Source organism: Talpa europaea (assembly GCF_964194135.1).
Source record: "Talpa europaea genome assembly, chromosome: 13".
NCBI classification, from domain to species: domain Eukaryota; kingdom Metazoa; phylum Chordata; class Mammalia; order Eulipotyphla; family Talpidae; genus Talpa; species Talpa europaea.
In genome coordinates, this window is record NC_140080.1 from 54,170,219 (window position 1) to 54,193,523 (window position 23,305).

Genomic DNA, 23,305 nt, shown 5'->3' on the forward strand with positions numbered 1-23,305 from the left:
TCTTTCTGATCAGATCTTCACTTTACAAATTGAACCAGTCAAGGCTTTGTCACTCTGCTGCAGTTACTGTTGCTAACCATGGGCATTTTAAATTTGTGTTGTATCTTTTCTGTGTCTCTTACATACTGAAAACACCTTCCTTTAAAAAAAAACAAAAAACAACCCTCAATTGGTTTCTACTGCACCATGGTGTCTTGATTCTTTGTCTTCTTATCTTTAGGGTACTTTATTACTTCTCATTCCTGTGAACTTTTTAGTATAATTCCTCAGGATTTCTTTGTAGACTTAGATACAATCAGGGTTCTTCGAGAAGCAGATGACATATCATGTGACTTTATTAGAGGGCTACTTATGACATTTGGGGCTTGAGGGTTGACAGAAGCCAGTGAGGAACAGAGCTAGCACACCTGGAGAGAAGAGGAATGGCACGAAAAGGCCCCAGGTTTAGAGTGAGGCTTTAGGTGAGGACTAGCCACTGCCAACATTGAGTCCTGTAGAGAAAAAGGCCTGGAAATAAGTACCCAACCTCTCTTTCCACCTGTCCTCCTAAACTCTGCTGATACTTTTTATTAGCTAAAGCCCAAAGAGAAACATGAGGACAATGGCCTTTGATGCCATCCATCAAGGTCAACAGATTGTTGACCATCCATAAGTTTCCTTGACCAGTGTGGATCTAGAGGGAAGAAGAGAGAATATTCTAGTACTTGACTACTTATTCCTCTATCTAATCCTCTTTCTTTGTCGGCATGTGAATGTCCATGGTTTTACCTGCCATGCTATTTCTGTGTTAATGATTTTCAAATCTATGCTTTATCTTTCTCAAGCAAAATCCATGAAGTAATTTTCATTTGTCTGTGACACATCTTCACGTGAATATCCTGTAGTCACTTCAGATTTAATGTGATCAAAATGGAATTCATTATATTCCCCCTTTCAAAAAAATAAATCAGAACACTACTTCTTTCCTGTATTTATGATCTATTGATGGCACACCCATTAACTAAGTTGTCCATATTTAAAAATTTATTTTTACCAAAGTGAGACCTCTGCAAAATGCAAACAATAATACTAAAAATTTTGTTATAAAACACTTGCCCTAAAAACCTCCTTCTCCCACATTTTCCCTTTTGTAGAGCAATGACTCTCATTTATTTTAACTTATTGTTATGGTGATTATTCCTGTGACTCTAAACATAGGCTTGTTTTGCAACTTCTTGAATTTATGTGGGATTCTCACTATGTGAATGAAGTTTTCTTTCCTCCCCCTGCCTCCCCACCACATGTGCTGCACTCTATCCTTTCTCTCAGTATGGAAATGTCAGTTAGATCAACATTTTTATTTACCCGTAACATACTAGTCATTATAACCAAGAGGAACATGTTTCTACTTTTGTGTTCTAAATGAATAAATGTCTTAAAAGAGTTTCAGGCAGTCCATGTATTTTGAAGTAGTATATCACAGTACTTGAAAGAAAATAAATGTTGATAGTTCAGAAGATAGGTTTGTAAAATGAAAGCATAAATCAGTGGGTTTTAATCTTAGATAAACCCTTTAGATATGTTCATTTAATGCTATTTACATAATTTGAACAAGCATATTTGAGTTTACATTCATTTGTCCAACAAATTGAGTGTTAGACTGTTTTTAACAAATATGTTCCAAGTGCCATCTGATAGTAGAGACAGGAATGTTAGAAGAGACTTCCAATATTCAGTTCTGCATAAAGGAGCTTGGAAGTTGTTAATCTGTCTATAACACAAAGCTATAAAACTCCTGGAAGATAACAGGAGAAAACCTAGATGTCCTTGGGTAAGGCAATTATTTTTTAGATATAACACTGAGGCATGACCCTTGAAGGAAATAACCGACAACCTGGATTTCATAAAGATAAAAAAAACTTCTGTCTGTAATGGACAATGTCAAGAGAATGAAGGGACAAGCAACAGACTGAGAGAAGATATTTGCAGTTAACTAGTCTGATAAATGGCTCTTAACCAAATTACACAAACAAAACTTAAAACTCAACAATAAGAAGACAAACCATCCAATTAAAAATGCAGCAGAGGGTCTCCCTGATGGCGCAAGGGTTAAGCGCCGCACTATGAAGCAGTCCACCGCCTCTGCAGCACGAGTTCAATCCCCTGGCTGGCCAGGGAGCAACCCACATGGCGCAGCAGACCTCTCCTATCTCACCCGCTGCTCTGCTCAGCAGTGTCCTTCGGTCAATCTGCCTGTTCTGTTCCCCACTCTGTCTCTGGTGAATCCTCTCACCTCCCGCATCTCTGGCCTGTACCCCAGCTCTTGTATGCATAAATACGTAAATCTTTAAAAAAAATGCGGCAGAGACCTAAGCACCTCACCTAGGATTTGTAGATGGCAAATACACATATGGAAAGATGCTCTACATTATATGTCATCAAAAAATGAAAATTAAAACAACAGTGTGATACTACTATACAGCTATTTGAATGGCTATAATTCAGAACACTGTCAACAGCAAATGCTGGTGAGGATGTGAAGCAAAAATAACTTTCAGTCACTGCTGGTGGGGATGCAAAATGTTTGCAGTTACTTTGATGGACAGTTTAGTGATTTCTTACAAAACTAGACATACTCTTTGATCATCCAGTAATCTTGCTACTTAGCAGTTACTGCAAAAAGTTAAAAACATGTCCTGCACATGGATGCTTATATTTACAGTTGCCAAAAATTGGAAACCAAGACATCCTTAAGAAGGTAAATGGATAAATTAATTGTGGTACATCCAGATAATGGAATATTTTTCAGCTCTAAAAAGATATGAACTGTCAAATCGCAAAAAAACCATACAGGAAACTTAAATGGAAATTTCTAAGTAAAATGCCAATATGAAAAGTCTACATGCTATATAATTCCAATTCTGTGATATTCCAGAAAAGGAAAATCTATGGAGACAGCCAAAGGGTCAATGATTGCAGCGGCTTAGGAAGGGATGAATAGGAAGAGCAGAGAGGATTTGGGGGGGGGGGGACAGTAAAAATACCTTCTATAATACTATAATTGTGGATTCATTCCGGTACCCTTTTGTTCATGTCCATAGAACTTACAACACCAAGAATAAATCTCAGGGCTAACTATCACTTTCAGTGATTTTACTATGTTAATATAGGTTTTTCAGTTATAACAAATGCTCCTTTCTGAAAGTAGCTGCCGATAGCGGGAGAGCTATGCTTATGTGGGCAGAGAGTATATGGGAAATCTACATCTTCCTATAATTTTGTTGTGAGTCTAACAGTGCTCTAAAAAAAGTCTTTCAAAAACAATTATAAAATACAGCTTGTATTCTCAAGTAACAGTCAAAATAGTGTAACTGATGTAACAGTAGAATAAGTATGTTTAAAAAAAAATTCTTAAGTGAGCACTCACATGACTCATATAGAACTTGCTACCAATAAGTACTAAGAGCTAAATTATAAGAATGGAAAGGAAAAATATGTAACCTACCCATGGCTTCAAAATTTTAGAAATAGTGCTTATGATACATGATATACCAGCATGTCTATGTCTAGTATACATTTCCATTTTATTGATTCTGCCCATGTAGATATTAAGTAGTTACATCAGTTATTTTTCATGTTCTATGTCATTTTGTCAATTGTGTTATCTGATGTTCATTATATAAATGTAAGATAAATTCCTATTGGGGAAATTTTGCTTCTGTGACTAATTGGTAGATTTTTTTAAATGTTGTAATTGAAATTATGTAAATTTCTATTTTGCCATTGGTTTTCTGGGAACTGCTTATTTATAGCAATCATCCTTAAACTACCAGGAATCATATATTCTGGGTTATCTGTGATAGTCCTGGATTATGCCTGTTGTAATTGTGCAGTTATTAATAGTGCTGCTCTTATTCTCAAAAATATCCCACTTGGATAATAAATTGTTGAGTTCCTTAAGATATAACTAACTCCTCACTTCTTTCACATGCCTCATATACCACTTTCTCTTTTAAAATCCCTATTTTGGTTTACGGTAATCTGTTCAAGTCCTTTGTGAGTTAGTGTTCAATGCATAATGAGTATAAATAAAGTGTGACTTGATGCAGGAGCCAATGTGAAAAATCAGAAGGTGAAGACAGCTTGAGAATGCATGTTGAAACAATGTCCATGGCCAGGGCCAGTATTGTGAACAGAAGTGAAAGGACAGTAGCCTGATGAATAACCAAGAAGGACATGACCTTTACATTAATAATGAATGTGCAGTGTGTGCTGCTTCATTGCTTAAAGCTTTGTAAATCCTATCACAGGGCTTATGAAGATATTTTTGTTAGTTATAGCCATAAACTGATTTTGAGGTTCTTTGTCCTCACACAGCTTATGAAAAAGGTTTTTCTTCCTAAGATATTAGCTATTATCCAAAGACATGTAGCCATCATGCTCCCAATGTAACTGTTATTATGCCTAGCTCTGATGAAATATTTAAAGATTTCTTAACAAGAATTAAAACCCTGGGGATTCTATTGGAGATTTCATATTTTTATTTCTGTGGGAATCTTATGAGGAAAACTGAATTTATTATGACAGTAACCATAGAAATAAAGAAATGGAAATTTATGTACACGTATTCATCTCAGATGGAAACATTTGGAGTTGAATGTCCTCTGTATTAAACCTTCAACTAGGTCTCTTTTGGGCTCACTGTTTTATAAAATTTAAAAAAGATTTATGATTTTTTTTTAAAAGTTCAGTTATTCTTTACTTTAGGTAGAACTTTGGGTTTGATAGCAAGTTCAGCCGATTAACAATAGTATTATTATGATCATATCCCTAAAGAAGCATTTCAAAAAGTTTTATCCAAAAGCCACCTTCTACAGAATAACCTAGGAATGTGGTTATAAGATGTGATTTCTAGGCATCGTTCCTGAGCTTATGACTCAGTTAATCTTTGTGTGACAGGGAATGGTTGGTATTTTGCTTAATAAATTTTGCAAACCACTGCCTAAGGAAAAGAATTTTAGAATAGCCAGAATGAAAACTTAATTTTCCAATTTAATGATTAAAAGTTTTCTTAACAAGTTTTCTATAATACTTATTATAGAAACAATTGATTTTTTTAAAGATTTATTTATTTTTTTTATTTATACAAAAGCTGGTGTACAGGCTAGAGCCGCTGGAGGGTGAGAGAATTCACCAGAGACAGAGTGGGGAGCAGAGCAGGCAGACGACGGATGGAAAACACTGCTGAGGGAAGTAGTGGGAGAGACAGGAGAGGTCTGCTGCGACATGTGGGTATCTCCCTGGCCTGCCGGGAATTGAACCCATGCTGCAGAGGCTGCGGACAGCTTCACAGTGCTAACCTCAACCCCGCTGCACCACCGGGGAGGCCTGGAAAAATTTGTTTTTGTGAATGAACAAATGGGTATAGGCGCAGGTTAGCAGGGAAAAAGAATTGAGATGTTTTGCCAAGAATAAGTGTGGAAGCAGTGAGAACATGGAGGCTACCAGTTCCACTACTGCTGAACAGCAGTAATTCAGGCATGTGGTCTGGGGAGGAGTCAGGGTTTTCAAGTCATCATCAGCAACTTGGAATCTGCTCACATTTCTCAATCCCTACGTATTTACGTAGCTTCTTATACAAAATGGAGATAATATGTGAGAGTAAAATTTTAATTTGTATACACTTTATACTTAAATTCCTTTCTTTTTTGTTCCCTCCCCTTCCGTACTTATCTGGATAAATAGGTAAGATAATTTACTCAATGTGGAATTCTTATTTATTTATTTATTGTTAAAGATTTAGTTATTTATTTATACATACAAGAACTGGGGTACAGGCCAGATGCGCAGGAGTGTGAGAGGATTCACCAGAGACAGAGCGGGAAACAGAACAGGCAGACTGACGAAATATACTGCTGAGGGGAGTAGCAGACAAGACAGGAGAGGTCTGCTGTGCCATGTGGGTATCTCCCAGGCTGGGATCAAACCCGCAGTGCAGAGACTGTGGACAGCTTCACAGTGCTGCACTCAACAGCCTGTGCCACCAGGGGAGGCCCCGAATTCATATTTAATGTGCAAAGTAATAAGAGTTCTGGACTGCAACCCTGTGTTATATTTGTTATTTTCATTATGAAATGTATTTTTATATTTTAAAAATATAATTTATCTTTGCAAAATTAAATTCTTCAGTACTATAGACTTGAATATCCTCATAGTTTGTATTCTTAACATTGTTCTTTCAGTAACTTATTCTCAGCCTAATTCGGGGTCTGCCATTTATTTGCAGTATGATCTTAGAAACTTCTTAACCATTTTGAGGTTCATTTTCATCATCTTTGAAAACACTATATTGTGGACATTTAGTGAGAGTATATATATATTTCACAGCTATGCCTGGAATTTATAAGCATACAGTAAAAGTGAAACCCTGCCTTACTCAACACTCTAACTCTCGGATTATGGGGGTGTTCTGTGAAGGCATGACACAAGCATTCCTGTCCTGCTGCAGAACAGATGTCTGAGTCAGTACTGGTACTGTGTTACCCACACTCCCACAGCATAGCTTGCATCATGGGAAGCAAGATTTGCTGTTGCCTTATTAGCACCAATAATTATGAGTAATAGGTATTAGCATAAAATATCAGAATTCAGTTCTTTCTTCAATGAAACTTAAGGCTAAGTAAATGAATATTATTTAATTAAAGCTAATAGAGTACAGGTACAGTAGAGCTTCCTAAATAAGTTGATAGCCTACGTATGCTTAGAGCACATTTGTCATTAAATCTTTAAAATAGATTTGAGGCTTGTGACAATAAAATAAATATATCCAATAAGCTTGTTAAAATGGAAGTAAGTTTAAAAACCATGTAGCAGGGATAGATACAATGTTTACTTAGGCTAATAAAATTATGACAGAGCATTACATTTAGCGCTAATGTCCCTAGATAAATTTAACTGTTTTTTCTAGCTTCCCAGAGTAGCAACAACAAATGGTGATTACCATCAGCATCTTATTCAGTCATTGGATTTTGAAGCCGACAATCTCTAGCCATCGTACTGAGTCAAGGAGGCAGTGAAGGTGCCTGAAACATGGTGAGAAAGCTCAAAAATCTAAAGAAAGGCCTCAGTGTGGTCATTTGGCAGTTAATGACAAGTAAAATCAAGAAAATGTTGGCTCAGAGGATTGACAGCTTTGGATTTACACTAAGACTTTGTCCTTGGCTTTTTGTACACTGAGCTAGTTCTTACATGTCTAAGTTGTGTCGCCAGTCATTAATAATGAATCCATATACTGTTAATACCATCAGAAAGCATTCCTGTATATCCATGACAACAGCTTGAGGCAGTGGTTGATTCCATTATCTGACCTTTGTTTTCTAATTCATTGACATCTGAGAAAGAGTGTTCTATATGTTTTCTTGGCTTTATGCAAACAAAAATATATGCAATTCATAAATGTGATTTACAGTGCTAAAGATAATTCGGTTTTCAAATTTTTTCTTTGCTTTACAAAAATACTATAAATATTCTTAAAATGCCAATCTCCTCTATTAACCAAGTTAGAATTATTAAAATGTTTTTTTCACTGCAGAGATGAGAAAATCCAAAGATATGAAAATATCTTTCATAAAAATGTATATGGAAAGAGATTTTGGTTATGTATTTCAAGTTTAGATGGCCCTTGTGGGTGAAGTGGGAATCACATAATTGAAATAGAAGGGGTTATTTTTAATTCCCAAGGTTGCAGTGTAAGTAATTATATACAGCATTGGAAAAGACAAATTAATATTTCCCAATGACTCTAAAGGGCATATGTTTATTAGAGTATCTGAAACATTGTATCTTCCTTCAAAACAATTTTTAAAATACTGCTTTTTTAACCTTTTAGTTTTACATAGAAATTTCACAGAACTCTCAGATAGAGGTACAAAAATTGAAATAGAAAGTCCTTATTCCTTGAGGCAAGATTTTGCTGAAATGTTTGACTTATCTTACCTCTGAAACTTATGTCATGGAGTGTTTTGCCGATATTTTCTTCTATGTACTTTATGTTTTCAGATCTTCTATCCAAGTCTTTTATTTATTCACTTTCAGTTGATTTTTGTGTATCACGTGAGATAGTTGTCCAGTTTCACTCTTTTGAGTGGCAGTCCAGTTTCCCAAACACCATTTGTTGCTCCAGTGTAAATTCTTCTTTTTTTTTTTAAAAAAAAGGATTTATCCATTTATGCATACAAGAACAGGGGTACAGGCCAGAGATGCGAGGGGTGAGACAGAGTGGGGAACAGAACAGGCAAATTAACCGAAGGACACTGCTGAGGGGAGCAGCGGGCGAGTCAGAAGAGGTCTGCTGTGCCATGTGGGTTGCTACTTGGCTGGCCAGGGATCAAACTTGTGCTGCAGAGTCTGTGGATTTCTTCACAGCACGGTGCTTTACCCCCTGTGCCACCATGGAGGCCCTGATACTTTTATTTCTATAATGAAACTGCTAGAACATAGAGATTGATAAGTTTCAGAAATAAGGAATTTTTATTTATTTATGTATATATTTATTTATTTAATTTATACAAAAACCGGGGTACAGTCAGAAGCGCAGGAGGGTGAGAGAATTCACCAGAGCAGAGTGGGAAACAGAACAGGCAGACTGATGAAATACACTGCTGAGGGGAGCAGCGGGCATGGCAGGAGAGGTCTGTCGCGCCATGTGGGACCCTCACCAGCAGCCGGGGATTGAACCAGCACTGCAGAGGCTGCGGGCAGCTTCGCAGCCCAGTGCTCAACCACTGCACCACCAGGGGAGGCCCAATAAGTATTTAATTTTTGATTCAGAAATTGGGCTTTAATTAATCTCAGATCTGCATGTATATGTGTGAGTCTGGTGTGTGTATGTGTTGAAGAGCCGAAGCAGTGATAGTTGATCAGGTGGCTGACTCCATGTTATAATGCCTCAGAAGATTTCCTGATAGCAGCTTGCCCTTGTCCTTTAATAACTACTGCATAAATAATACCATACACAACTGTTAAGATCACTATTAAAATCCATATACTTGAGTAGTACACTCTGCTCTCCTCTATTGTTTCAGTGACTCCATCTCTCTTCATGTATCAGGATTTTAAAATTTGTTGCTTCTCTATTCTCTAATCCATGCATTTCTCATCAATACAGGACTTATACTGATGTCAAGGTGGTGACTCTTATTATTGATGATGCTGACACGATTCTTGCAGTGTCTGCCAGGACAGGATATGTTCTTTCAACAGTATGGTATTTGTTTTATTTGAGAAAATGGATTGGCCATCTCTTCAAATTCCAATCAACTCCAGACAGATTTTTTTTTTTCATTTTACCAACTTGTTTGATGCTTCTCAGAAAAATTGGCACATCACCTTTAATGGCAAGATTAGAAGGTTTTTAAAATAACATTTTAAATACTGTTTCTCTGTACTGTGTGATTGATGCAATTTTAAAGATCAAATATTTTGTATCAAAGTTATTGATAAAAAATATTTTGATACAAATAAAATAAAATATTTTTGATACAAAATATTTCTAATATTTTGATACAGGAATAGTGAAATAGTAATTACAGAATAATAATTATTCAACAGGTTCATTTTGATGGCTGGGACCACAAATATGACTACTGGATGGATGCTGACAGCCCTGACATTCACCCAATTGGGTGGTGTGATGTAACAGGACATCCACTGGAAGTGCCATATCGTGAGTATTTTGTTCTTTATTGTTGTTTTTTAAACATTTAACCTGAATTCCTACCTTGATACTGTTTTTTCATGTCTATATAAATGTTTAAATGCTATCAAGTGAATTGATAATCACCATTACAGGTACATTGAAAGTTACCTGTTCATAAGTCTCAAAGGGCATGCTTTATACAAACGAAAAGTTGCAATCGTTAAGAAATTATTTGATAATGTTTTCAAAGGAATTTAATTTTTACATTTAGCTTAAAAACTGATGTCTAAATTTGTCTAATTTTAGCCATTGCTTTTAGCTGGAGTATATTTTGCTTTTTAAAAACATTCCATCTTAGTTAATTTTGTCTTAAAAGTTGCAAAAAGTTTTAGAAAAATAGAATTGTTTTAAATTTTAGCAACAAAAGATATAAATTGTAAATATTTTCAGTGTCTCCTGGTATCTTCATTATTTTGATTTTTCTAGCTACTCAAAGTTAAGGAGAAAAGTAACCACTCTAAATTCTAATGAACCTTGAACCAAAATAGCTTTTTATTTTGTCTGAAGTATTCTTTTGATCAGATTAGGCTGACATGACTATTAACTAGCTCCAAACATATGTACAAGCACTCCTTTTGGCTTCTTGGGATAAAGCTAGCATGTTATCTGTTAATAAGGATGCCTTACAATGAGCAAGTTTAATGATGCTTAAGCTTAAAAGGCTCTAAAAGGTCTAATTTCATCGGAAAGAATTCCCTAAATTCTTGTAGAAGTGAGAAGGATCTCTGACTTACTAACTTGACAAACTTTTTTTTTTTTTTTTTTTTTTTTTTTTTTTTTTTTTTGCAGTGCGCTGTGTTCTTCAAAAACTGTAATAAGATACAGGTCCTTAGGCAACTTTCAGTGCATTAGCAAGCATAGGTTCCGTACGCACAATGCAGAAGAGGGAGTCTGTGGTCAGTAGCATGTGGGGGAATGGTGTATTCATTTGTGCTCATATCTCACTGTTTATTCTCTTTGACTTCACACCCCTGAATGCCAGGGAGATGGGTCTTATTTTATTTTAACCAACGGTCTTCATAGGACTCCAGCCACCACCACACACATTTATTCTAGCAACTTTCTCAAGAGGAATGATTTCCGTGAAGATAGAGATGATTGCCATTTCTTTGCAGGGACAACTCTCTTCATTGCTCCCCTTAGGTATTACCTGCTTATTTGTCACGCTGCCTATTTATTTTTTTGACCTGACTGTCTCATGAGTATCCTGAAGTCTATGGATCAAACCTGAACTCTATCCCAGGCTAACAATGTACTTTTCTACTGTAGTTCCTGGTTGCTTCCAAAGCTCCTACTTGTTATGCAGAGTCATTCTGGACTCTACTCCCTCCTAACTTCTTCCTCATCCCCCACAACAACCTGTCACCAATTCTTGCTAATTCTCTTTCAGTTTTTTATAACTCATCTTTGTTTCCCACTCCCAGTGGCATTGTACTGTTTGAGCTCTCGTCATAGTTACAAGTGATTCACAGAACATAGTCTCCTAGTTAGTGAGCTGCACAGATTCTCCTATGAGCCTAACATAGATCTAAAAATTCAAGTTTTAGAGGAAATGTACACCTAGCAGTTAAAAGTGAAATCTGTAGTCAGAATACTTGGACTTGAATCTCAGTTTCACTGTTTGCTTATTGTGATTCTCTATGGTTGTTTCCTTGTCTATAAAATGGGATTAATATTAGTGTGTTTATCTCAAATTTGTAATGATGAAATGAGATAAATTAATGCAAAATACTTCAAAATGTGCCTGACCATAGTATATCCCCAGTTAATGTTACTTGCTGTCAGGAAGTGATACAACAGTCTGTAGATTTTCATTTTTTAAATAAAAGTATGTGAATTATTCGAAATTATGAAATTTGACAATTGGGCTAAAATTAATAATGTGACTATACTTTCCCAAACATTTTAATTCAATTTTTAAGTTCAACTTCCTTGAATTCTTATCAGTATTACAAAGATTCCTGTTTTGTGCACTCATGCTTAAGTAACTGGGATTCCTTTAACTTTGGGTAAAGATAACTCAATTGTGTTTCTTCAGTTGCTCTTCAGTTGCTCATGATACTCTGTTGCTGCTGTGCTTGCATTTTTTGTTACAAATTTGGGTAAATCATTATTAATGTGGTTTATTGTAGATTGTGTGGTTAGCCCCATAATTCATAATTATTCATATCTTCATCATTAATCTTATTAACTTTTAATATATGCTTTAAGATTTGCTTATATTATGATTTAGTGTGTTATCATCCAATCCCTTATTGTTTAAATAAAAATAAACACACACACAATCCTACTCAAAGTTTTTTTTTTAGTTCTGTTTATCTATCACTGAATTCTTTTTCCTCTGGAAAACATAAACAAATGATTGGTCAAGGTACTCCAACAAAATTGGATAATCTGGCATTGACTGTTGCAATAACTTCATGACTATCTTTTTTTGTTTCTGTCTTGGATAGTCTGTAGAAAACCAATTTTCTCCTCATAGTCTCTATAATCTTTCATAGTCTTGAAGGTCTTTGCATGATCACAAGGCCCTTCATAATCTATACTTTACTCATCTTCCTATTTTCCTAAAGTCTAAATGTAGGTTGCTTATGTGTGGCTTTAAAGATTCTGCAGAATGCAATAGTGTTAATCCAGTGGGGTATCTTAGAATGTTGTTGAGCTGTGTTTAGAAGAGTATAGGGGCTCTGAATCAGTGGAGAGAGAGGCAGCTGCTTTAGAGATGGAAATGGAACAAGTATAGGCAAGCTTAAATATATGTCAGTTCTCATATAGTTTTCATTAGCATTCATTAAAGTTTGTTTTTCTATTAAAGTTTGTTTTTCTAGGTGGGTGGTATTCCTTGAGTTTGTTTCAGTTTTGTTAATGCCATTATTTATGTATTTATGTATTTATTTATTTATTTATTTGATTGTTTGTTTGTTTGTTTATACAAGCACTGGGTACATACAGTCAGAAGCATAGAGGGTGAGAGAATTCACCAGAGCCAGAGTGGAGAGCAGAGCAGGCAGACGGACGAAATACACAGCTGAGGGGAGCAGCAGGCGGCAGGAGAGGTGTGCACGCCATGTGGGACCCTCGCCCCCTTGCCCGGTGGCCGGGGATGGAATCGGCGCTGCAGAGGCTGTGGGCAGCTTCGCAGCCCAGCGCTCAACCTCTGCACCACCAGGGTAGGCCCTGTCAATGCCATTTAATCAATATATTTATATTTATTCAGAAATTGAGTCAGGAAATAGTACATGCTAAGGTCAGGCTGCACAAATGTAGTATATTTTGGCCAAGACCATAATATTTAGTCATTAAAGCCTAGCATAAGTTCTCAAAAAAGTAGCTTAAAGCCTTTTGACAGTGAAACTTGAATGTTCCCTCTCATTCAACTGGGAAGAGCACAAGTTGGTGGCCAACTGATGGCAACTTCCTGTTAGTCACTGTTCCTGCCAGAGATACTCACCTGCAGCCCACCTGGGTCTCACTGCCAGATTAACCTGTCTTTTCTCATGTCGTGAGGGTACAATTTAGCTGTTTGGTTTCTGAGTTATATAGTCCTTCAGGGTGGACCTTTTTCTACTCTTAGAAGTAAGTCATCAGGATCTTCTTGTCATACTTTGTATTTCCTGAATGTCCTTTAAAATATATGAAACTATCGAGAGGGCGGAGCAACATGGCGGCGAGGAGATGCTGTGAGTAAGATCTCCCATTAAAAAAAGTTAATAGGGAGGGAAAGCAGCAGGTCCCAGTGAGAACTGGGACACGGAAGATAAACGGACGACTCCAGCAAACTACCCGAAGAAGAAAGTGGCCATAAAAGAGGACCAGAAGGGAGGAAAGCGCAGAACCCTGCTCCCCTCCCCCACCCACAGAGTCGGCACTCTCCGACCCGCAGAGAGGAGGAAAAAAACAAACCAAAACGACCAACAAGAACAAACTACACAGCAAGCGGGACTGGGAGTGGAAAGGAACTATTTCAGCCACCACACCCCGTGAACTGGAACTGTGGAGAACACTGCAGGATTCACCGCTGCAGTGAGTGAACGGCTCTGGGCGCCATTGGAGAACAGCAGAGAACCCGGGAGACCTGCACACAACCGAGGGCCGGCCTGTAAGCTTGCGTGGAAAAGCAGAGCACTTGAAAAACAAACGCGGATCAGGATCGCGGTTGCCCAGGTCCCCGCGCCTGCGACCTAGGCTTGCGGGGAGACACGAGGGGGCCCTCACTGGGGTGAAAGTCCCTCACTGAGTAATCAGAAACCAGGCGCCTGGACATGGGAGTGGGGTGCAAAAGGCACCATTACTGCAGCCTCTGAACTGGGCTACAGCCCACGTCCTGGATCTGAGGGCTTTGGAACTGAGACCCGGGGCACGAAATTCGGAGCGTGGGTCCTCCAAGTCGGTGGGGCGCAAGGCAGACACAGCACCCCAAAGCCGTTGAGGTTTTCCCTACCATTCCTGCTCTGTTCCCTGTCCAAGGAGTGAAGAAAAACAGCCCCCCACGGACTAGGAGAGATCTCTGGCGCCACCTAGTGACCAGAAAAAAAGTCACTAACACCCAGGGACCTTTCTTGAAACCTGCAGAAGGCTCCTGAAGGAACCCCTGGCCAGCTGGGAAGTTAGCCCACCCCAGGCCCCTTCAGGCCCCTTCAGACCAGCAGTCTGAGCCCACAAGGGGAGCAGGCACCCACAGCCAGGGCAGAACGGGCGTGCAGAAGAGTGTGCCAGAGACCGGATGCGCAGGGAGTGCTCCCCGCATCACCATTTTAGAACAGGGATATTTCTTCAGGAAAGACTGCATGCAGAAGGCTCCCTCAGGAGCCAGAGGTGAGCGGGGAAGCTCACCCATGCCAGGCCACTTCTGGCCTGCAGTCCAAACCCAGAGGGGGAGTGGGAACCCACCGCCGGGGCAGGCCAAGCACACAGGGGTGTGTCCCCACATCGGCATTTTAGAACAGGGACCTTTCTTCAGTAAAGACTGCTTGAAATTGAGAGATGGCTCCTGGAGGAGCCAGAGGGGAGCAGAGAAACTCACCCAAGATGCCGGCCAGTCCCAGCAACACAGTGTCCCAATGCATACGACAAATTAGAGAACAGACAGTAGGGAGTAGAAGAACCACACGCAACCTAACAACTCCTCAGGAAAAAAGCACACAACAAAAAGAAAACCACCAGCCAGATTGCAATGACAGTAACTTGTAAGAACTTCTGAGCCTTCCAGAAAGACAATTTAAAATTGCCATGATTAAAAAAGTGACAGAAGTCATAAAGGAAAACAATGATCAGAAGAAGGAAATTGAGTCCATAAAGAGGGAAAACAATGGACAAAAGAATGAAATTGAGTCCCTAAAGAGGGAAGTAAAAGAAACACAGGAGATCAAAGAATTAATGGAAGAACTAAAGAACTCTGGGAAAAGCAATGAGCAGAATAGATGAAATGGAAGAACGAATAAGTACTCTTGAAGACACAGAAATAAAAAGAACCAAAACAGAAAAGAAAAGAGAAGTACGAAGGAAAAAGAATGAAGAAAAACTTCGGGAACTATCTGACTCCATGAGGAGAGGAAATATAAGAGTTATAGGAATTCCAGAAGGAAAGGAGAGAGATGTAGGAACAGAGAAAATATTCAAGGAGATAATTGAAGAGAACTTCCCAAATGTGAAGAAGAAGCTGAAAATTGATATACAAGAAGCAAGAAGAACACCAAACTTCCACGACGAAAGGAAAAACACAGCAAGACACATAATAGTAAAGCTCCCAAGAATCCAGGACAAGGAAAAAATAATGAAGCTGACAAGAGGGAAGAAACAGATAACATTCAAAGGAAAACCAATCAGGCTGACATCAGACTTCTCCGAAGAAACACTACGGGCAAGTAGAGAGTGGAGGGACATAGTCAATAGACTCCAAGAAAACAGATGCCAACCAAGAATACTCTATCCCACAAAGCTCTCCTTCTTCTATGAAGAAAGAATAAGGACCATCCCAGACAAACAGAAACTATGGAATTTCATTACGACTAAACCCCCACTCCAAAAAATACTACAAGGAACCCTAAAGCCAGAACCTCAGAGGGACGAATAACAATGAAAGAAGGCCAAAAAAAAGTTATTAAAAGAATAAATAAATAAAATGAAAGGAAAGACAAACACAATGGCAAATACAGATACTAACATATCAATATTAACTCTAAATGTAAATGGACTAAACTCTTCAATAAAAAGACACAGAGTTGCAGCATGGATTAAGAAACAAAACCCAACCTTTTGCTGTCTCCAGGAAACACATTTAGCTACAAAAGATACAAATAGGCTCAAAGTTAAAGGATGGAAAACAATCCTACAAGCAAATGGACCAAATAAGAAAGCAGGAACAGCTATACTTAGATAAAACAGACTTCAAACTCAAAAAAATAAAGAGACCCAACGGTCACTACATTATGATCAAGGGGACAATACTTCAAGAAGAAATGACACTCATTAACATATGCTCACCAAACAAAGGAGCACCAAAATATATCAGACAACTGTTGTCCTCGCTGAAAATAGACATCAGAGAAAACACATACGTAGTGGGAGACTTCAGCACACCACTATCAACAATGGATAGATCAACAAGACAAAAAATAAGTAAAGAAACTAAAGCTCTAAATAAGGACCTAGAGCATTTGGGCTTAACAGACATCTATAGAACACTAAGCCCCCAAAAAACGGAGTACACATTTTTCTCAAGTGCACACGGATCATTCTCCAGGATCGATCACATACTGGGGCACAAGACAAATATCAGCAGATACAAGATTGAAATCATACCAACCATCTTTTCTGACCATGAAGGCATCAAACTAGAAATAAACCATAAAAAGAAGGCAAGGAACTTTCCTACCTCATGGATATTAAAAACCACACTACTGGAAGATCACTGGACTAATGAGGAGATCAAAGAAGAAATTAAAAAATTCTTTGAATTGAACGACAAGGAGGACACCAATATCCTAAATATATGGGATGCAGCAAAAGCAGTAATAAGAGGAAAATATATAGCAATAGAAGCTCACATCAAGAAACAAGAAAGAACTCAAAGAAACAACCTAATCTTGAAGCTCAAAGATCTAAAAAAAGAACAACAACAAAAAAAAACCCAAAACCAGTAGAAGAAAAGAAATAATAAAAACCAAAGCAGAAATAAATGAAATTGAAACTAAAAAAACAATCCAAAAGATCAATGAAACCAAGAGCTGGTTCTTTGAAAAAATCAATAAAATAGACAAACCCCTAGCCAGGCTCACAAAGGAAAAAAGGGAGAAAGCACAAATAAATAGGATCATAAATGAAAGAGGAGAAATCACAACGGACACAGCAGAAATCAAAAGAATAATCAGTAACTACTATGAACAGTTATATGGAAACAAGTTCAACAATCTAGAGGAGATGGACAAATTCCTACAACTCTACAATCACCCAAAGCTAGATAAAGAAGAAATAGAACACCTAAACAGACGAATTACAGGCAGCAAAATTGAAATGGTAATCAAAAACCTCCCCAAAAACAAAAAGCCCAGGACCTGATGGATTTACAAATGAATTCTACCAAACATTCAGAGATGAATTAGTGCCTATCCTTCACAAAATCTTCCAAAAAATTGAGAAGGAAGGGACAATACCAAACACGTTCTATGAAGCCAACATTACACTAATACCAAAACCGAACAAGGACAACACAAAAAAGGAAAACTACAGGCCAATCTCCCTAATGAACACTGATGCAAAAATCCTCAACAAAATTTTAGCTATCAGAATCCAACAATGTATCCATAAGATAATTCACCACGACCAAGTAGGATTCATTCCAGGGACACAAGGATGGTTCAACATCCGAAAATCAATCAACATTATCCAACACATCAACAAAAAGAAATATAAAAACCATATGATAATATCAATAGATGCTGAGAAAGCTTTCGACAAAGTGCAACACTCATTCATGATAAAAGCCCTTGAAATTCTTGGGATACAAGGAACATACCTCAACATCATAAAGGCCATCTATGAGAAGCCAACAGCCAGTATCATTCTCAATGGTGAAAAGCTGAAAGCAATTCCATTAAGATCTGGAACAAGACAAGGATGTCCACTCTCACCACTGCTTTTCAATATAATACTGGAAGTCCTAGCCAGAGCAATAAGACAAGAGAAAGACATCCAAGGAATCCAAATAGGAAAAGAAGAAGTCAAACTATCACTATTTGCAGATGATATGATAATATACATAGAGAAACCCAAAAACCCCACAGAAAAACTAATTCAACTCATCAATCAGTTCAGTGAAGTGGCAGGATACAAAATCAACACACAAAAGTCAGTAGCCTTACTATATACAAACAATAAATCTGAAGAAGAAATAAAAAAAAAATCCCTTTTATTATTGAAACAAAAAAATCAAATATTTGGGAATAAATCTAACAAAAGAGGTAAAGGACATATACAAAGAAAACTATAAAACACTGTTAAAAGAAATAGAAGAAGACACAAAGAAATGGAAAGACATCCCCTGCTCATGGATTGGAAGAATAAACATTATTAAAATGGCCATCCTACCAAAAGCAATATACAGATTCAATGCTATTCCAATCAAAATTTCAATGTCATTCTTCAAAGAAATAGAACAATTATTGATGAAATTCATATGGAATCACAAAAAAACCCGAATTGCCAAAGCTCTCCTGAAAAAGAAAGAAGGGAATGGAGGCATCACACTCCCAGACTTCAAACTATACTACAAAGCCATAATCATCAAAACTGCATGGTATTGGAACAAGAACAGACACACAGACCAATGGAATCGAATAGAAAATCCAGAAATAAACCCACAGATTTATGGTCAACTAATCTTTGACAAAGGAGCAAAGACTATGCATTGGAGCGAAGAAAGTTTGTTCAATAAATGGTGCTGGGAAAACTGGGTCACTACATGCAAAAGAATGAAGCTTGACCACTACCTCACACCATACACAAAAATCAACTCAAAATGGATTAAAGAACTAGACATAAGACCTGAAAGCATAAAATACATAGAAGGAAATATAGGCGAAACACTACGTGATTTGCACATCAAAGACATCTTTAAAGACACATCACCTAAATCAGTGATAGTGAAGGCAAAGATAAACAGCTGGGACTACATCAAATTAAAGAGCTTCTGCACAGCAAAAGAGACAATAACAAAAACAAAGAGAAACCCCACCAACTGGGAGAATATTCTTGCACACAAATCTAATGATAAAGGACTGATCACAAAAATCTGCAAAGAGCTGATGAGACTCAACAAAATCAAAGAAAATAATCCAGTCAAAAAATGGGCAGAGGAGCTAAAAAGAAACTTCTCTGAAGAGGAAATGCAAATGGCCAACAGGCATATGAAAAAATGTTCAATATCACTTGTAATCAGGGAAATGCAAATCAAAACTACCATGAGATGCCATCTTACACCAGTGAGAATGGCACATATTAAAAAAAACTAGCAACAACAAATGTTGGCGAGGGTGTGGAGAAAAAGGAACTCTTCTGCACTGTTGGTGGGAGTGCAAACTGGTCCAACCACTATGGAGAGCTGTGTGGAGATTTCTGGACCTACTAAACATAGAGCTTCCATATGATCCAGCAATTCCACTCCTAGGTATTTACCCAAAGGACTCAGAAACATCAATTCCAAAGAACACCTGCACCCCTATGTTTATAGCAGCACTATTTGCAATAGCTAAGCTTTGGAAACAGCCTAAATGCCCAAAAATAGATGACTGGATCAAGAAGATGTGGTACATATACACCATGGAATATTACTCAGCATTCAAAAAAAATAAACACATGCAATTTGCAGCAACATGGATGGCGCTGGAAGGGATCATGCTCAGCGAAATAAGCCAGAAAGAAAAAGAAAAATACCGGATGGTCTCACTCATAGCAGGAATCTAGAAAACTTAAATAAGGGACCAGGAAAATGAATAACTATAATAAAGTGAAAATCAAAATCAACAAAAAACTATGAACCAGAGACACTTTTTGGGGTGTGGGGGGCTGGAGGGGAGGGATTGGGGTCAGAATGGGGTTTTGCAATTGTATGGGGAATATAAAAATAAAATTTATTATTTAAAAAAATATTTGAAACTTAAAAAAAAGTAAATAAAATATATGAAACTATCAAATCCCCCCCAAAAAATTACAAAAACCCATGCCTATCTCTATTGCCTTTAGTTATAATCTTTTTAATCTTATTATTTGAAAACTGTAATCCTAATCACATTTGATGTAAATTTCTGTAAATAAAGAGTTCATTTCTTTTACTATATTGGTAAGTATATACTCAGATTATTTACTCTGTGAGGCAATGCAATACTTAATATTTCATGCTTTGAGAACCCAATTTAAGAAGCAAGAAGATGTGGACATGGGAGTTAGAAAAATTTGTATTTAAATTTGCATTCTGTATTGACTGATTCTATTACTTTGGGTAAATTGCTTAATCTCTGAGACTTGCGGGTTTATGAGATTAAATACTTTAATGGCTGCTTTTAGTTGTCTGGTAGACAGTGGCCCTTCAGTCAGTAATAGGGCTGGGGAAAAGCACAGGCACAGTTGCTTTCTGGGCATTTATTTCTTGATCTAGGAATTGAGTTGACATTATTTCCGAAAGCGTACAAAATCAGTATTTTTTTCTCTAAGTACTTGTTATAATTGCATATCCATAAAGGGATTGTTGATGTCTGAGTGGATATTGAATTACATTTAAGACAGTTCAAAACATCTAGAGTTATTGATTTAGATTTAGGATAAACAGGCCTTATCACCCCATTAAATTGAGAACTAACAAATTTTGCTGTTCTTTAAAAAAAGATTTAAATGTATTGTTGCAATTCTGTACCTAGTTTCTATGTGTGGGTTTTTCCGCCAAGTCTAAACAATTCTCCATTGCCAGCTGGGTGTCTTACAATTGGACTCAGCTCTGACACCATCTGGAAATAGCATCAGGTAAAGTGCACAGCCCTACAAGACTGCCCCTCCCCTTCAGATACAAGGTTGTCCAGGTTGTCACCTAAGTTTTGCTACAATGGCTCACAGAATTCAGAACAATATCTCACTCACTAAATAATCAGTTTATTATGAAAAGATATGTTCAAGAACAGCCAGGTGGAAGAGCTGGGGAGAGCAAAGCATATGGGAATACGTGCACAGCTTCCATGTTCTCTCGGAGATGCCACTTCCCCACCACCCCCAGGTGTTTACCAGTCTAGAATCTCTCCAGACCACATCCTTTTGGGTTTTTGTGAAGACTTCATCACAGAGGCACACTCAGTTATATCAGTCCTGATTGGTGATTAAAGTCAATCTCCAGTCCCTTCTCCCATCCCCGAGGCCTAGGAATGAGACTGAAAGTTCCAACTCTCAAATCAAGTGGTTGGTTCCCGTAGCAACTAGTCCCCATCCTTAGGTGCTTTCCAAAATTCACCTCATTAACATAACAAAAACATCTTTTTTGCTCTCATCACAAGAAATTCCAAGGGTTTTAGAAACTCTGTGCCAGCAAAGAAAAGCTAATACGCATTTCTCATTATAAATCACAATATCACAATTGTAAATATACCACCAGTGAAACACACTCATTCTTACTGTTGTTCAGTGGCTTTCTAATTGTTAAATAGATAACCACTTCTCATCTGAGCCTTCTCTATATTAAGCGCAGTTTACCATTCCTTTGTCCTTGATTTAGGCAGTGGTACAGTTCTGCTCCCTCTCTTCTCAGCCTGTATGTAAGGCCTCTCTGCCTCTGGGTAGGATCTGTACCTATCTTGCTAGCATTTGGGCAGAAGACCTCTGTGGTCACCTCATCTCTAGGCCTTTGTCTGATGCCATTGGGGTGATGAATTGTCTCTTCATCCTTGTCATCTTGTGGCATTTTGTCTAATCTTCTGTTGTATTGCAGTTACATTTTTCTTGCCACTCTTGGGCCCATGACCTGAAAGCTTACAAGGTCACATAAGTTCCTTCCAAAGTGCCTCCCATCACCTAGAGGTCTTACCTGCCTCAGGTCACCTGTGCAGCAGGGCTTTTCACTGGTCTTTGTTCACCCAGTGCTGGCTACACTGCACACCAGCCTCACCTCCACTACTGCCTCTGCTGTTCCCTTGCCTTGGAGCTTGGTGCCCGTCACATGCTCCCAGAGCATTGCTCAGATGTCCCCTCTCAGAGATGCCGCTGCCCCAGCTGTCCACAGACAGCAGCCCTGCCTTTTTAAACCCCTTAGCTGCCTCTGCATTTCTTGATAGGAAGTTCTCACGGATCTCCATGAATTAGTGTATTTTCTTGTTTCTGTTCTCTCAGTACCACCTCCACAGGTTACAGTCTGGAACCCACATGATAGACACTGAACGGATGGATGGGTGACTCCCCTTTTAGAACCCGAGGTCCTCAAGAGCAGGATCTTCGATTTACTCACCTTTACTCCTTAAGCTCTTTGCAGCTGTGCAGGTGGTAAACACTTGTCAGAAAACGCTCGAAGTATCCAAATGGAATGTGTCAGTCTGCAAATAGGCCAGTTTCTTTGAATGTGTTTAGTCATCTCTCCTCCTCCACTCCAGTTACTTGCTTCATAGACTGAAATGCCTTAGTCTGTGTCCTTCGTACAGTGAATGCTCAGTGAATATTTGTCCAATTGCTTTTTTCCTAAATGCCTATATTGTATAAGTGTAATTCTTCTATATTTATTTCATCCTCCTTTCCCTTTCAACCATTGCTTTAAAAAAACACTGTCAGAAGTGAAGTTAAACTGATTATATTTGATTGCATGGAAATGCTTTGGCAATGTGTTAAGGTGGAAATAGAAATAATAAAATAAAATTGTGGCAGGTTTCAGTGCCTCTAGTAAGATAGATGTAACTGAGACAAAAGAACCACTTTTAAAAGTCAAACATAGATTTGGATGCACCCTTGGTGACTAATAGACTTTATTCATCAGGGAACAGATAAAATGCCGAAAACATGCAATGACGAGCTGGTGACCTGTGGGGTGACACAGTGGGCCACTCCACCCCCAGGGAGAACACCCCCATGTGGCCTCTCAGACTTGCCTATCAGACTTGCCTGGCCTCACCATTTGTGCTGTGCATACCAAATACTATGAGTCACACACTGGAGAAGAGCAGAGCTGCTCTTTCTGCCTGAGTATAAAAACAAGTAGACATAGGAGAGAGGATTTGATTCATAATCGCAGAAAGTCTGAGCCAACCTAGAAAATGCTCCATCCTTGGAGTCAACAAAGGTGTGAATGTGGAATGTAAAACTGACAAAATCCTTCAAGCCCAACATGTCCACCCTTTCATTGGGGGAGGTGCGGGGGAGATGACCGTTTTTGCATCACTTGGTAGAGACAGAGGGGAGTCTCTGGTCCTGCCGAGAATGTACTTCCTGACTTCTCTGGGCCCTTCAGTGTGTGCTTTTAAAATAATGTAAGTTGGGCCTCCCTGGTGGTGCAGCGGTTGAGCGCTGGGCTGCGAAGCTGCCCGCAGCCTGTGCAGCGCCAGTTCCATC

General features: G+C 38.3%; 1 protein-coding gene across 1 annotated transcript in view; it reads left to right on the forward strand.

The window, feature by feature from the left end:
- L3MBTL4 (L3MBTL histone methyl-lysine binding protein 4) overlaps nt 1-23,305 on the forward strand; it is a gene marked incomplete at both ends in the record, with an annotated part of 345,501 nt that overhangs the window by 138,913 nt on the left and 183,283 nt on the right. Inside the window, one exon of the mRNA XM_084252676.1 lies at nt 9,589-9,703. Coding sequence (XP_084108802.1) covers nt 9,589-9,703 — 115 coding nt within the window. The remainder of the gene's footprint in view (nt 1-9,588; nt 9,704-23,305) is intronic.